The 13318-nt window shown below is 34.0% G+C and overlaps 1 protein-coding gene across 1 annotated transcript in view; it reads right to left on the bottom strand.

Annotated features, from left to right (window-relative positions):
* Positions 1-13318, bottom strand: part of SGCZ (sarcoglycan zeta) — an 899256-nt gene that overhangs the window by 83591 nt on the left and 802347 nt on the right. Inside the window, exon 4 of the mRNA XM_032618431.1 lies at positions 7744-7831. Coding sequence (XP_032474322.1) covers positions 7744-7831 — 88 coding nt within the window. The remainder of the gene's footprint in view (positions 1-7743; positions 7832-13318) is intronic.

The raw sequence follows: 13318 nt of genomic DNA, 5'->3' as shown, positions 1-13318 counted from the left end.
ACAAGCAAAAGCTAAAAGAATTCAGCACCACCAAAGCAGCTTTACAACAAATGCTAAAGGAACTTCTCTAGGCAGGAAACACAAGAGAAGGAAAAGACCTACAATAACAAACACAAAACAATTAAGAAAATGGTAATAGGAACATATATATTGATAATTACCTTATATGTCAATGGATTAAAGGCTCCAACCAAAAGACGTAGACTGGCTGAATGTATACAAAAACAAGACCCATATATATGCTGTCTACAAGAGAACCACTTCAGACCTATGGAAAAAGATGGAAAAAGATATCCCATGCAAATGGAAATCAAAAGAAAGCTGGAGTAGCAATTGTCATATCAGACAAAATAGACTTTAAAAGAAAGACTGTTACAACAGACAAAGAAGAACACTACATAATGATCAAGGGATCGATCCAAGAAGAAGATAAAACAATTCTAAATATTTAGGCACCCAACATAGGAGCACCTCAATGCATAAGGCAAATACTAACAGCCATAAAAGGGGAAATCGACAGTAACACATTCATAGTAGGGGACTTTAACACCCCACTTTCACCAATGGACAGATCATCCAAAATGAAAATAAATAAGGAAACACAAGCTCTAAATGATACATTAAACAAGATGGACTTAATTGATATTTATAGGACACTCCATCCAAAAACAACAGAATACACATTTTTCTCAAGTGCTCATGGAACATTCTCCAGGATAGATCATATCTTGGGTCACAAATCAAGCCTTGGTAAATTTAAGAAAATTGAGGTCATATCAAGTATCTTTTCCAATCACAACACTATAAGACTAGATATTAATTACACGAAAAAATCTGTAAAACATACAAACACATGGAGGCTAAACAATACACTACTTAATAACCAAGAGATCACTGAAGAAATCAAAGAGGAAATCAAAAAATACCTAGAAACAAATGACAATGAAAACACGATGACCCAAAACCTTTGGTATGCAGCAAAAGCAGTTCTAAGAGGGAAGTTTATAGCTATACAAGCCTACCGTAAGAAACATCTCAAATAAAAAACGTAACCTTACATCTAAAGCAATTAGAGAAAAAGAAGAAAAAACCCCCAAAGTTAGCATAAGGAAAGAAATCATAAAGATCAGATCAGAAATAAATGAAAAAGAAATGAAGGAAATGATAGCAAAGATCAATAAAACTAAAAGCTGGTTCTTTGAGAAGATAAAATTGATAAACCATTACCCAGACTCATCAAGAAGAAAAGGGAGAAGACTCAGATCAATAGAATTAGAAATGAAAAAGGAGAAGTAAAAACAGACACCGCAGAAATATAAAGGATCGTGAGAGATTACTACAAGCAACTATATGCCAATAAAATGGACAACCTGGAAGAAATGGACAAATTTTTAGAAATGCACAACCTTCCCAGACTGAACCAGGGAGAAAGAGAAAATATGAACAGACTAATCACAAGCACTGAAATTGAAACTGTGACTAAAAATCTTCCAACAAACAAAAGCCCAGGACCAGATGGATTCACAGGTGACTTCTTTCAAACATTTAGAAAAGAGCTAACACCCATCCCTCTCAAGCTCTTCCAAAATATAGCAGAGGGAGGAACACTCCCAAACTCATTCTACGAGGCCCCCATCACCCTGATATGAAAACCAGAAAGAAACCACAAAGAAAGAAAACTACAGGCCAACATTGCTGATGCACATAGATGCAAAAACACTAGCAAACAGAATCCAATAGCACATTAAAAGGATCATACACCATGATCAAGTGGGGTTTATCCCAAGAATGCAAGGATTCTTCAATTTACGCAAATCAATCAATGTGATACACCATATTAACAACTTGAAGAATAAAAACCATATGATGAACTCAATAGATGAAAAAGCTTTTGTCAAAATTCAACACCCATTTAGGATTGAAACCCTCCAGAAAGTAGGCATAGAGGGAACTTTCCTCAACATAATAAAGGCCATATATGACAAACCCACAGCCAACATCATCCTCAATGGTGAAAAACTGAAACCATTTCCACTAAGATCAGGAACAAGACAAGGTTGCCCACTCTCACCACTATTATTCAACATAGTTTTGGAAGTTTTAGCCACAGCAATCAGAGAAGAAAAAGATATAAAAGGAATCCAAATGGGAAAAGAAGAAGTAAAGCTGTCACTGTTTGCAGATGACATGATACTATACATAGAGAATCCAAAAGATGCTACCAGAAAACTACTAGAGCTAATCAATGAATTGGGTAAAGTAGCAGGATACAAAATTAATGCACAGAAACCTCTTGCATTCTTGTATACTAATGATGAAAAATCTGAAAGAGACATTAAGGAAACACTCTCATTTACCACTGCCACAAAAAGAATAAAATACCTGAGAATTAACCTACCTAAGGGACAAAATACCTGTATGCAGAAAATTATAAGACACTGATGAAAGAAATTAAAGATGATACAAACAGATGGAGAGATATACCATGTTTTTGGATGGGAAGAATCAACATTGTGAAAATGACTCTACTACCCAATGCAATCTACAGATTCAATGCAATCCCTATCAAACTACCACTGGCATTTTTCATAGAACTAGATCAAAAAATTTCACAATATGTATGGAAACACAAAAGACCCTGAATAGCCAAAGCAATCTTGAGAAAGAAAAATGGAGCTGGCGGAATCAGGTTCCCTGACTTCAGACTATACTACAAAGCTACAGTAATCAAGATAGTATGGTACTGGCACAAAAACAGATATATAAATCAATGGAACAGGATAGAAAGCCCAGAGATAAACCCACGCACATATGGGCACCTTATCTCTGATAAAGGAGGCAAGAATATACAGTGGAGAAAAGACAGCCTCTTCAATATGTGGTGCTGGGAAAACTGTACAGGTATATGTAAAAGTATGTAATTAGAGCACTCCTTCACACCAGACACAAAAATAAACTCAAAATGGATTCAAGACCTAAATGTAAGGCCAGACACCATCAAACTCTTAGAGGAAAACATAGGTAGAACACTCTATGACATAAACCACAGCAAGATCCATTTTGACCCACCTCCTAGAGAAATGGAAATAAAAACAAAAATAAACAAATGGGACCTAATGAAATTTATAAGCTTTTGCACCGCAAAGGAAACCATAAACAAGACGAAAACACAACCCTGAGAATCGGAGAAAATATTTGTAAATGAAGCAACTGACAAAGGATTAATCTCCAAAATTTACAAGCAGCTCATGAGGCTCAATATCAAAAAAACAAACAACCCAATCCAAAATTGGGCAGAAGACCTAAACAGACATTTCTCCAAAGAAGAAATAGATTGCCAACAAACACTTGAAAGTGTGCTCAACATCATTAATCATTAGAGAAATGCAAATCAAAACTACAATGAGATATCATTTCACACCAGTCAGAAGGGCCATCATCAAAAAAACTACAAACAATGAATGCTGGTGAGGGTGTGGAGAAAAGGGAACCCTCTTGCACTGTTGGTGGGAATGTAAATTGATACAGCCACTATGGAGAACAGTATGGAGGTTCCTTAAAAAACTAAAAATAGGGCTTTCCTGGTGGCACAGTAGTTGAGAGTCCACCCGCCAATGCAGGGGACATGGGTTCGTGCCCCAGTCTAGGAAGATCCCACATGCCGCGGAGTGCCTGGGCCCATGAGCCATGGCCACTGAGCCTGCGCATCCAGAGCCTGTGCTCCACAACGGGAGGGGCCACAACAGTGAGAGGCCCGCGTACCACAAAAACAACAACAACAACAACTAAAAATAGAACTACCATATGACCCAGCAATACCACTACTGGGCATATTCCCTGAGAAAACCATAATTCAAAAAGAGTCATGTACCAAAATGTTCACTGCAGCTCTATGTACAATAGCCAGGACATGGAAGCAACCTAAGTGTCCATCAACAGATGAATGGATAAAGAAGGTGTGGCACATATACAGAATGGAGTATTACTCAGCCATAGAAAGAAACAAAATTGAGTTATTTGTAGTGAGGTGGATGGACCTAGAGTCTGTCACAGAGAGTGAAGCCTGGAACTTTAAGCATACAACAATATTTGTCATTTTAAAAATGTACCCGAATTCTGAAAATGTTTAGTTTACAATGAAAAAATGTGGAAAAATATTCAAAGTAAGTCAGAAAGAGAAAGACATACCGTATGGTAACACATATATATGGAATCTGAGGGAAAAAAATAGAAAGTTCATGAAGAACCTAGGGCCAAGACAGGAATAAAGACACAGACGTAGTAGAGAATGGACTTGAGGATATGAGGAGGGGGAAGGGTAAAATGGGACAAAGTGAGAGAGTGGCATGGACATATATACACTACCAAATGTAAAATAGATAGCTAGTGGGAAGCAGCCACATAGCACAGGGAGATCAGCTCGGTGGTTTGTGACCACCTAGAGGGGTGGGATAGGGAGGGTGGGAGGGAGACGCAAGAAGGAGGAGATATGGGGACATAGGTATATGTATAACTGATTCACTTCGTTATAAAGTAGAAACTAACACACCATTTTAAAGCAATTATGCTCCAATAAAGATGTTAAAAATATATAAATAAATGAGAGTCAAAAAGAAATTATAGTCTTAAATTTCATAGGGAGATTCCGATATATCAGAAATTTACGTAAAGCCTGGCACTTAAAGCATACAACAATATTTGTCATTTTTAAAATTTACCGAATTTCTAAAAATGTTTCGTTTTAGTTTTGATTATGTCTGAGCTGGCATATATATAAAATATTTTCTTTGCCTTATTGGATTATAAATAATCTGGTTTCATATTCTTAGAGTGAGTTTGGATTAGAATTAACACACCGGTCTGCCTAGGCCATGGACTATAAGTATCCCTGAGAACTGGATCAGTAGGAAGGTACACTTGTAAACAAAAACAGAAGGGCAGAGTACAAGGGCAGTGGATATTTGCTTGGCTGAACAATCTTATATGTATTTTTGAGAAAAATGTTACAAGTAGCTACTGATAAGGGAAATTTTCTTTTCCCATTTACAATGAAAATAAAATGTGGAAAAATATTCAAAGTCTGTCACATTGGTAGAATTGACTATATTTTCCTAATCATGATTGACAGATTTAGGGTAGAGATTAGAATTTTTTTACCTAGACAGTGAAGAATAACTGAATTTATTTTCCATAAATATTAGTCTATTTTTCAGTAGCATATTTTTAAAAATATTGCCAAGTAATGTCATGCCTAAACTATAATCAAGACCATGCCCCTAAACAAAAACTGAAAGAATGAAAAAAAGGAAATAGGAAAAGAGGCTTAAAACAGTTACTTTATGTCAATATAATTAAAAATGAATCCTGACTGAATCCATCCATTTATCTCTTCAAATTCTACCTAAAGATAATTTTATCATGACATGATTAAAACATTATCCACACATCAGGCACACTTTCTGTGATGTGTTTTGTAGTATATCTTTGTAACAGTATTATAATCCAGCATGTATTCCTCAACTACTATCCCAGAGACACATTGGATAGAAAAGCATCATGAAATTTTTCACATGATAGCAATGTATTTGTAACTTAAGTGATACCAAAAATTACAATCACCATCATCCAAATAATAACCAATTCGAGATTTAATTGCCTAAGATTTGCAGACACTGAAATTGCCCCAATTCTTATGTATGATTCTAAATAAATGTCCGTATCTCTATTTTAGAGATGAGAAAAGTGAGTCTCCAAGAGATAATTATTGTTTTGGACTCCCATATGGTTTGACTCCAAAAATGAATACATTATCCCTGACCTACTCCCCTTTATCTACTTCTTCCTTTGTTCTTTGTATGTCTACTGAAAAATACAAAGCAGTGAAAAGATGGAGGTCACCAACAGTACACTCAGAGGACCAGGATATTAAACTGTTTTTAGCTTAAGCCTCACTGGAATAAGTATGTTTCTATCCACAGAAATAAGATGCTGCATCATTAAATAGACTTGCTTCATTTAAAACTAAGCTTAATCTTTCTCCCTAACCTATCACCCTTTCTGTTCCTCTTCATTCTTCTCTCTTTCTTTTCGTGTAATTGGAAAATATTGATTCTACGTTAAAATCAACTTGGAACAGTGGTTGAAAACACAATCACAATACTATTATTCTTTATTTACTGCAGGAAAGCAGGTAGCAAAATGTAAATGGTATTTGATTATCCTTCATAAAATCAAACAGCTGCTTTGCTCAATAGGTAGTACAGTAGTTATGTAGTGATTGCATGTGACAGTGGACATTGGTATATGGTCTTTGCGTGTTCAATTTATAGGTTGGCATTTCCACTGTGGACGTTTTTTTGTTTTGTTTTGTTTTTTTTAACCAAGAAAAGGATGCAGAATAAAGTTCTATCTAGCTAAAGAGTTCTCAACATTAAAAAAAAAAATGATATGGAAAATCTGCCCAGTTTAGGCCTGTTTCTGCAGTTCCAACATAGCAATAGTAAATTGGCATAGACATTTAAATTAAGGGCCTGGTGCTTCTGAATCAGTTCTGTGTCCACAGACATACTTCTTTTCTCTAATTTTTAATCCATTTGTCTATAGTCCCCCCTTGTAATTGATATCATGTCACAAAATACTATCAAATGTAGCAATTGATAGATATCTACTGACCAACTTTTATAATGTAAATAAAATGCAAAATAAAATTTAATAATTATAATAAAATGCAACTATATTTTTTCAAAATACACATATGCCACAATGTAAGTTTCACTTTTGGCTTCATTAAAGTGAGTAACATCAAAAAGTGTTTCATATACCTAGAAATAAGTGGACAGAATCAAGTTCATGTTTATAAATCTCACATTTCATATGTCATACTCTTTTGTAATTTAATTAGAAATACTGGAAACATACATTTGCATTAGATGATGATTAATTTCTCAAGATAAGGATAACTCAGCCCTCAAAATTGCAATTTACTCTTTATAATATACTATCATACATATACAATATCAGTAAGTATTAGGTAGTTTTCCCACAGAAAAATACAGTATTTTAAAAATATTTTAGCAATTACACACAAATCAAGTCTTTGTACCATTTTACATGATTACAACTGACTTTTAATTTCCCTTTTTTCTTATAAAACTTCAGTCAAATAATAATGCCACTAACGAATCTCTAAATTAATATTTTGACAATATGAGAAAATGTTAGTAATATTTTATCATAAACTTATATTTACAACTTCTAAACCCTATAAACCTTAAGATATATATAATTTCAACATCAAATTTATAATTAATTGATCAATGTTAAGATTCTTTAGACTCAATTACTGTATTATTTTTTCTAAGTTTATAAGCAGATAATAATTAGTAAATTATTTGTTTAGAACAAATGATACATAGATGTTACATCTCATGTTTGTTTTAGCCTATTTACTATAATTTAACATATACTAGGGAGATATTGTTAGGAAAGTGGTACATTTCATAATTCAAGAGTAATAACAGCAAAATATAGGCAATTCAGTCTCACAATAACACAATGACAAGAGTAACAATGACCATAACTAGCCTATGACAAATCAAATCATGTGCAAGCTAATTGGGCTGGAATGGGATGCCTAAATATATATTAGAGAAATAATATACTTCTGCTTTTCCCAATTTAAACAACCACAGAGTTTTAAATGGAGTAAGATGGTATGAGCAATCTTTACCCCAAAGCACTCACCTACTGTCAGCTGTCCAGTTAACTGCCCCATGTGATTTCTTGCATTCACTGTTACATTCCTGTCAGACTGTAAGACCAGTGGACTATCCTGGGAAACATGTATAAAATAAAGAAATCAAATAAAAAATAGAAATATAGTCAAGATTTGATATATAAATTTATACTGCACTTGCTTGGGTATTATTAAAATTCTATTTCTTTGTTTTCTATTAGGCAGTTATTTTAACATCCCAAACATTGGTTGAACAACATAAAAAATATGGATGCCTCATAATAACTATTTGACATAATAGGGACGTTTCCATTTTGGTAAATAGGAATTAACTACTCGATGCAAACATTTCCAACTCTACTGATGACTGCACATCACAGTTGTAGTAACCTCTCTCCTTGTCCCCCTCCCAGTGGCACAGATGCCTGCCTTTGGAGAAATTTTAGACGCTATACAAATGGGGAAGTCACTTTTAAGCTGAACTTGCAACTTTCAGATCTCAGCTTAAATGTTACTTCCTTGAAAGTGCATCCCCTGATCACTGTAACTACAGATTCATTCAATCCCCAAACCCCCAATCTCCATTAATTTTGTTCAAAGCACTATCACAAGACAAATTTATTTTGCTAATGTATGTGTTTACTTGTTTTTTATTTGTTTCTGTCACAAGAGGAGATGTCCATGGGGCAGGGACTGTGGCAGTCACGTGTACACAATTTTATTCCCACTACTTAGCATACTGCTGAAGGAAAGCACTTACTAAGTGTTTATTGAATGGACAAATAAATTGTCATAATAAAATTGATATTACTTTATGTATCTAGATCATGGAGAAATGCTTTGTAAATCATAGGATGATTTAAGAAAGGAGGTATATAGAACAAAAGAGTATAACATTTTAGTACAAATAACCTTGGTTAGATGTTTACTTTTATCATTGATTTAGTACTTAAGAATAAAATATTTTACTGAAGACAATATCACTGCCTTAGGAACCTAGGTATTAGGTATTGCCACTACCTGTCTCAAACAAGTAACTTACAACTGGTTACATTCTCATTTTTATTATCTAAAACAAGCATGGTGATCATTTACAAATTGTCCATTCATTCATTCAACAAAAGTATTCCGAGAATAATGAATATATTGAGTGCTCACTCTGTACGACGTACAGGCTTGGAACATTTCAGGGATCAAAACATAAAACAGTACCTGTCCTCATGGAGCTCGTAATCTAGATATTGAAATTCTATGAAAATCTCCCCAATACCATCCTCAACATGTAGGTGCTTTGTCACTTCTATGTCAATGTAAATACACAAGTGCTTTCATACATGAGCCATATAAAAACTCTTTCGAGAAAACAATTTGAAATTTGTGATTTGGATATACATAATAAAGATTTTATAGTTTTTTTCCCCTAAAGTTGTTTTGTCCCTTCAGACTATATGCAAAGCACTGAGCAAAGATACACACACACACACACACACATACACAAACAAATGTTCCTTTAAAAGTGGGGTTTGCTAGTATGTCTAAATTAAGGCTTAATTTTTTAAAGTAATTTTCTGCATTTTCAAGAATAGATTTATTCTCTGACGTGAGACACAGCTGTACAAAACCACGCTAATTTCATTCTGTCTCTTATTGCAACTCATTTATTTTTGCAACAAATCAAAAGTATTATACCTGCAGTTAAAAAAAAATCTAGTCCTTTTTGCATTGGTATTTCTAGGCTGCAGACGTTCATTTTTGAAAATATATGAAATATATTTAATTAATTCCCTCATTCCTTTCAAAGGGCGTATTCAAATTCTGTTTACAATATGGATTGTGCAGTAAGGACTATTTGCAAATAATTACAGTATACCCAGTAAGGATACTGCACAAAGAGAATGGCTAATTAAAGCACAAAAATCTTTTATTTTAAATTGGCAAAATTAAATACATGTTGCCCCTATATTTAAAGAAGGAGCTTTGAATTAAATAAAATTAATTTGAATGTTAAGAAAGAGCAGAAGCCTATAAAGCACCTCATGGTTCAAAACATTGTAAAAATATGTTGGTTGAATTTTCATTTATATATTTCAATATTTTCATGATATAACATATATGACTGTTGTTTAGATTTTAAAAAATTGATGACACTATATGCTCATATTTGAATTACTAAACATAAGTTTCTGTGAACTGTAGCATAAAAAAGCATAACCATTAGAATGTACACTATAAGAACTATGTAAGTATATTAAAATAAGTATTACTTTATTAAATATTTTAAGATGAGAGAAAAGTCCATTTTAAAAAGGCAATAAGTATTTAATTTGATTTACTAGAGAAAGAGCTCTGGGTTAGAATTGAGAGTTTCATCATCATGTCTCTTTGTTTACAACATATCAATCTTCTTTCTCTTACTCTAACCAGAGAGATCCTATTGAGGTTCTATCCCTGGCATTCTTTCCTTTTCATTACATGATTCCACCAAATTTCCCCTCTGAATTAAATTTTTGTATCTAGATTAAAATTCTACTATGGTAAAAACAGCAATCATTTTACTGACTAAAGCTATAAACATATAGCTATCAGAGGTCACAGACAATTCTTCACACTGTATTCAGGTGACATCAGTATGTTTTACTGATTTATTAAAATGTGATCAGGTGAACTGAGTCAAAATCGAGTAACTGTTGTTGGTAAACAAAATGCAATGCATGTAAGAGCATTGTTTTCACCGACGAATCACACTGTCCTTTCTGCATTATACTGATATATCACTCCGATGACATTTTTTGGGATTAGAACCATGGTGTATACATTTTAGGTCCACAGCATGACCTTTTACACAACATACACTCATATATTAATTATAACATGATTAATTAAAATATACATATGTGATAAAAATATATATGATAAGACTAAGAGCAACTCTTTCAATCAATCCTAAACAATTTATAAATCTTATCGCAAACACATTCTTAGGTGAAAATCAGTACCAAGAAATTACTTCTTACCAAAAAACTGACATTTAAGAAGGTTTCATATCTTCTTTCTTGTGTTCATTTCTCCAAAGGTCTCCATATAAGAAAATAACTTCCACTAATAAATCATTGGTTTTCACTCTTTTTAAAAAATATTCCCTCTTCATGTTTCTTTATATTATAATTCTGTGCTCCAAAACTTTGAAAGCTAGGGTCTAGTTTCAGATATTAAAATAAACATATCAATACTCCTTATGGTTTATTCTTGCTGAGAACATGAAGGGGATAAAAGTTATCTGGTAGTATTAACTCTCAAATAGAAATAAGATTATGTAAGTCTATAAGGGTAAGTAAGTACTATTCTGCACAATATATTAGTATACGTATCTCTTTTGGAGGAAGAAAAATTTCTTCTTTGAATTCAAATATTTTTCCTCCAAAACCAAGAAATCTCCTGTAGCAGGTATTTCATAGTTTTCTGGAGCTGACCTGCATCTTGGCTGCGACTCTAGGAAATATATTTGCCTTCTTACGCTTCCCTTGAGACAAAGCAGGTAGGTAATCCAGGGAGAAAGGCAATGGTACCATTAAGGGGGCCTGAGAGCCCTCTCTTACAATTCTTTTATGCTCACATTCTTTATGCTAAGGGCCTGCTTGTCACCTTGTTAATGGTTATAGAAAAATAATGCACTGTGTCCTCATTTCGATGTTGTTGATAGGCTATGCAAGGGACTGAGGGAAGAAAAAGATCCTTTTCTTCTTATTTCTATTGTGTTCACCTTTGTTTATCACAAATATTTACTAAGGGCCTATGACGTGTCCAGCTGTTTGCTGGGTATGAAACAGAAAAAGGGTAGACAAACTTTCTTCTCTTATGTAGTTTAAAGCAGACAAACAATAAACCAGGTAAATAAAAAGAGAGAGAGAATGCTACTAGTAACAAGCTGCTGTGATAGAGACTTCTCTAACAAAGTATCAGTTACACTGATGAGAAGATGCTGTGCATTTATGCACATAAGATGTTATATGTATATCAGGCACTTCAGTTTCTGACATTCCTAGGTTAACTATTAAATTGTAGTAGAAAGAGTAGTAGTGAGAAAAGCAACTAACATTTACTGGCACTTAGTCAATACCAGACATACATGTAAAGATTTAAATACTTTACATATGTGAGCTCACCTACCTTTAAAGCTTAAAGTAAAATCACCCATGAAAGAATCAGGAAATAAAGTGGTTGTAAGACAGACAGTGAACAACCCTGACTGTTTGAGTTCAAAGAGTGAGTCTGCCAACCACTGGCTTCTTGACTTGGCAAGTCAGTCAGCATCTCTCCCATGATTTCCTCATCTGTAAATAGGGTAATAATACATAATCTGTGGGCTTCTCATAAGGAATTAATAAGAACATGTATTAAAATGCTTAGATCAGTGCTTACTAGCCTTTGCTAAGGGCACTCTTAGTGTTTACTTTTATTATTTATTCCTCATTGTAATTACAGTACTCTACTAATAATAGTCTTGTCTATTATCATTCTTGTTTTACAGATGAAGAAACTTCAGCAAGGAGAGTATAAGTCACTTGCTCTAAGTCACACAGCTAATAAATAACAGGAAGTATTTGAACCCAGATATATGGGTAAAGAATCTCCCCTGTCAACTATTATGAGATACTTTGTCTCTGGTGGGTGATTACAGTCTAGGCTTTCTAAACTGCAAATATTTAAAGATTAATTGAACAAAATATATTTTAAAACCCCTTTAAACATTTCAGTCTCTTAAATAAATATCTGATACATGCACGGTCTTAAATGGTAAGATACAACCTCACACTGCCATTATCTACGTTTCAGTAAGAGTCTGGTTCATTTTTTTTTTTTTAATTGGAGCATAGTTGCTTTACAATGTAGTGTTGGTTTCTGTTGTACAACGAAGTGAATCAGCTATATGTATACATATAGCCCCTCCCTCTTGGGCCTCCTTCCCATGCCGCCCCCGCCATCCCGCCCGTCGAGGTCATCACAGAGCACAGAGCTGAGCTTCCTGTGCTTTATAGCAGGTTCCCACTAGCTATCTATTTTACACATGGTGGTGTATATATGTCAGTTCTAACCTCCCATTTCGTCCCACCCTCCCCTTTCCCACCCCCAGGGTCCACATGCCCATTCTCTACATCTGTGTCTCTATACCTGCCCTGCAAATTTAAAAAATTTTTCTCAGGTTCTAGAGGAAGAGTGTACTTCTGAACAGTCCTCTGCACACATATTTTAAAGTATACCACCTATGAGAGTCTCCCTACTTGCAATCCTAAAAGAGAGCATAATTGAATACCCATATTGTTCAGTGTAGATGGCAAAAATTTGATATATCATTTCTTGAATTTATACAGCTTTACCAAGTAAGTTTTCTTATCTTCACTGATAGATATTATTCATTTTTTCAATAAACCTACATTATCACTAAACTCTCTATCTTCCTTTTCTTCAATATCCAATCAGCTATGTCAGAGATGTTTCTTAAACATGTTTTCCCTGTGATCACTCCTATAATAGACTTGTAGCTCACATCACAATAACCATTTCCTCCTTACATTAATTCTTCAT

Source organism: Phocoena sinus, chromosome 21 (assembly GCF_008692025.1).
Source record: "Phocoena sinus isolate mPhoSin1 chromosome 21, mPhoSin1.pri, whole genome shotgun sequence".
Classification (NCBI taxonomy): domain Eukaryota; kingdom Metazoa; phylum Chordata; class Mammalia; order Artiodactyla; family Phocoenidae; genus Phocoena; species Phocoena sinus.
This window is presented reverse-complemented; position numbering and strand designations above follow the sequence as displayed.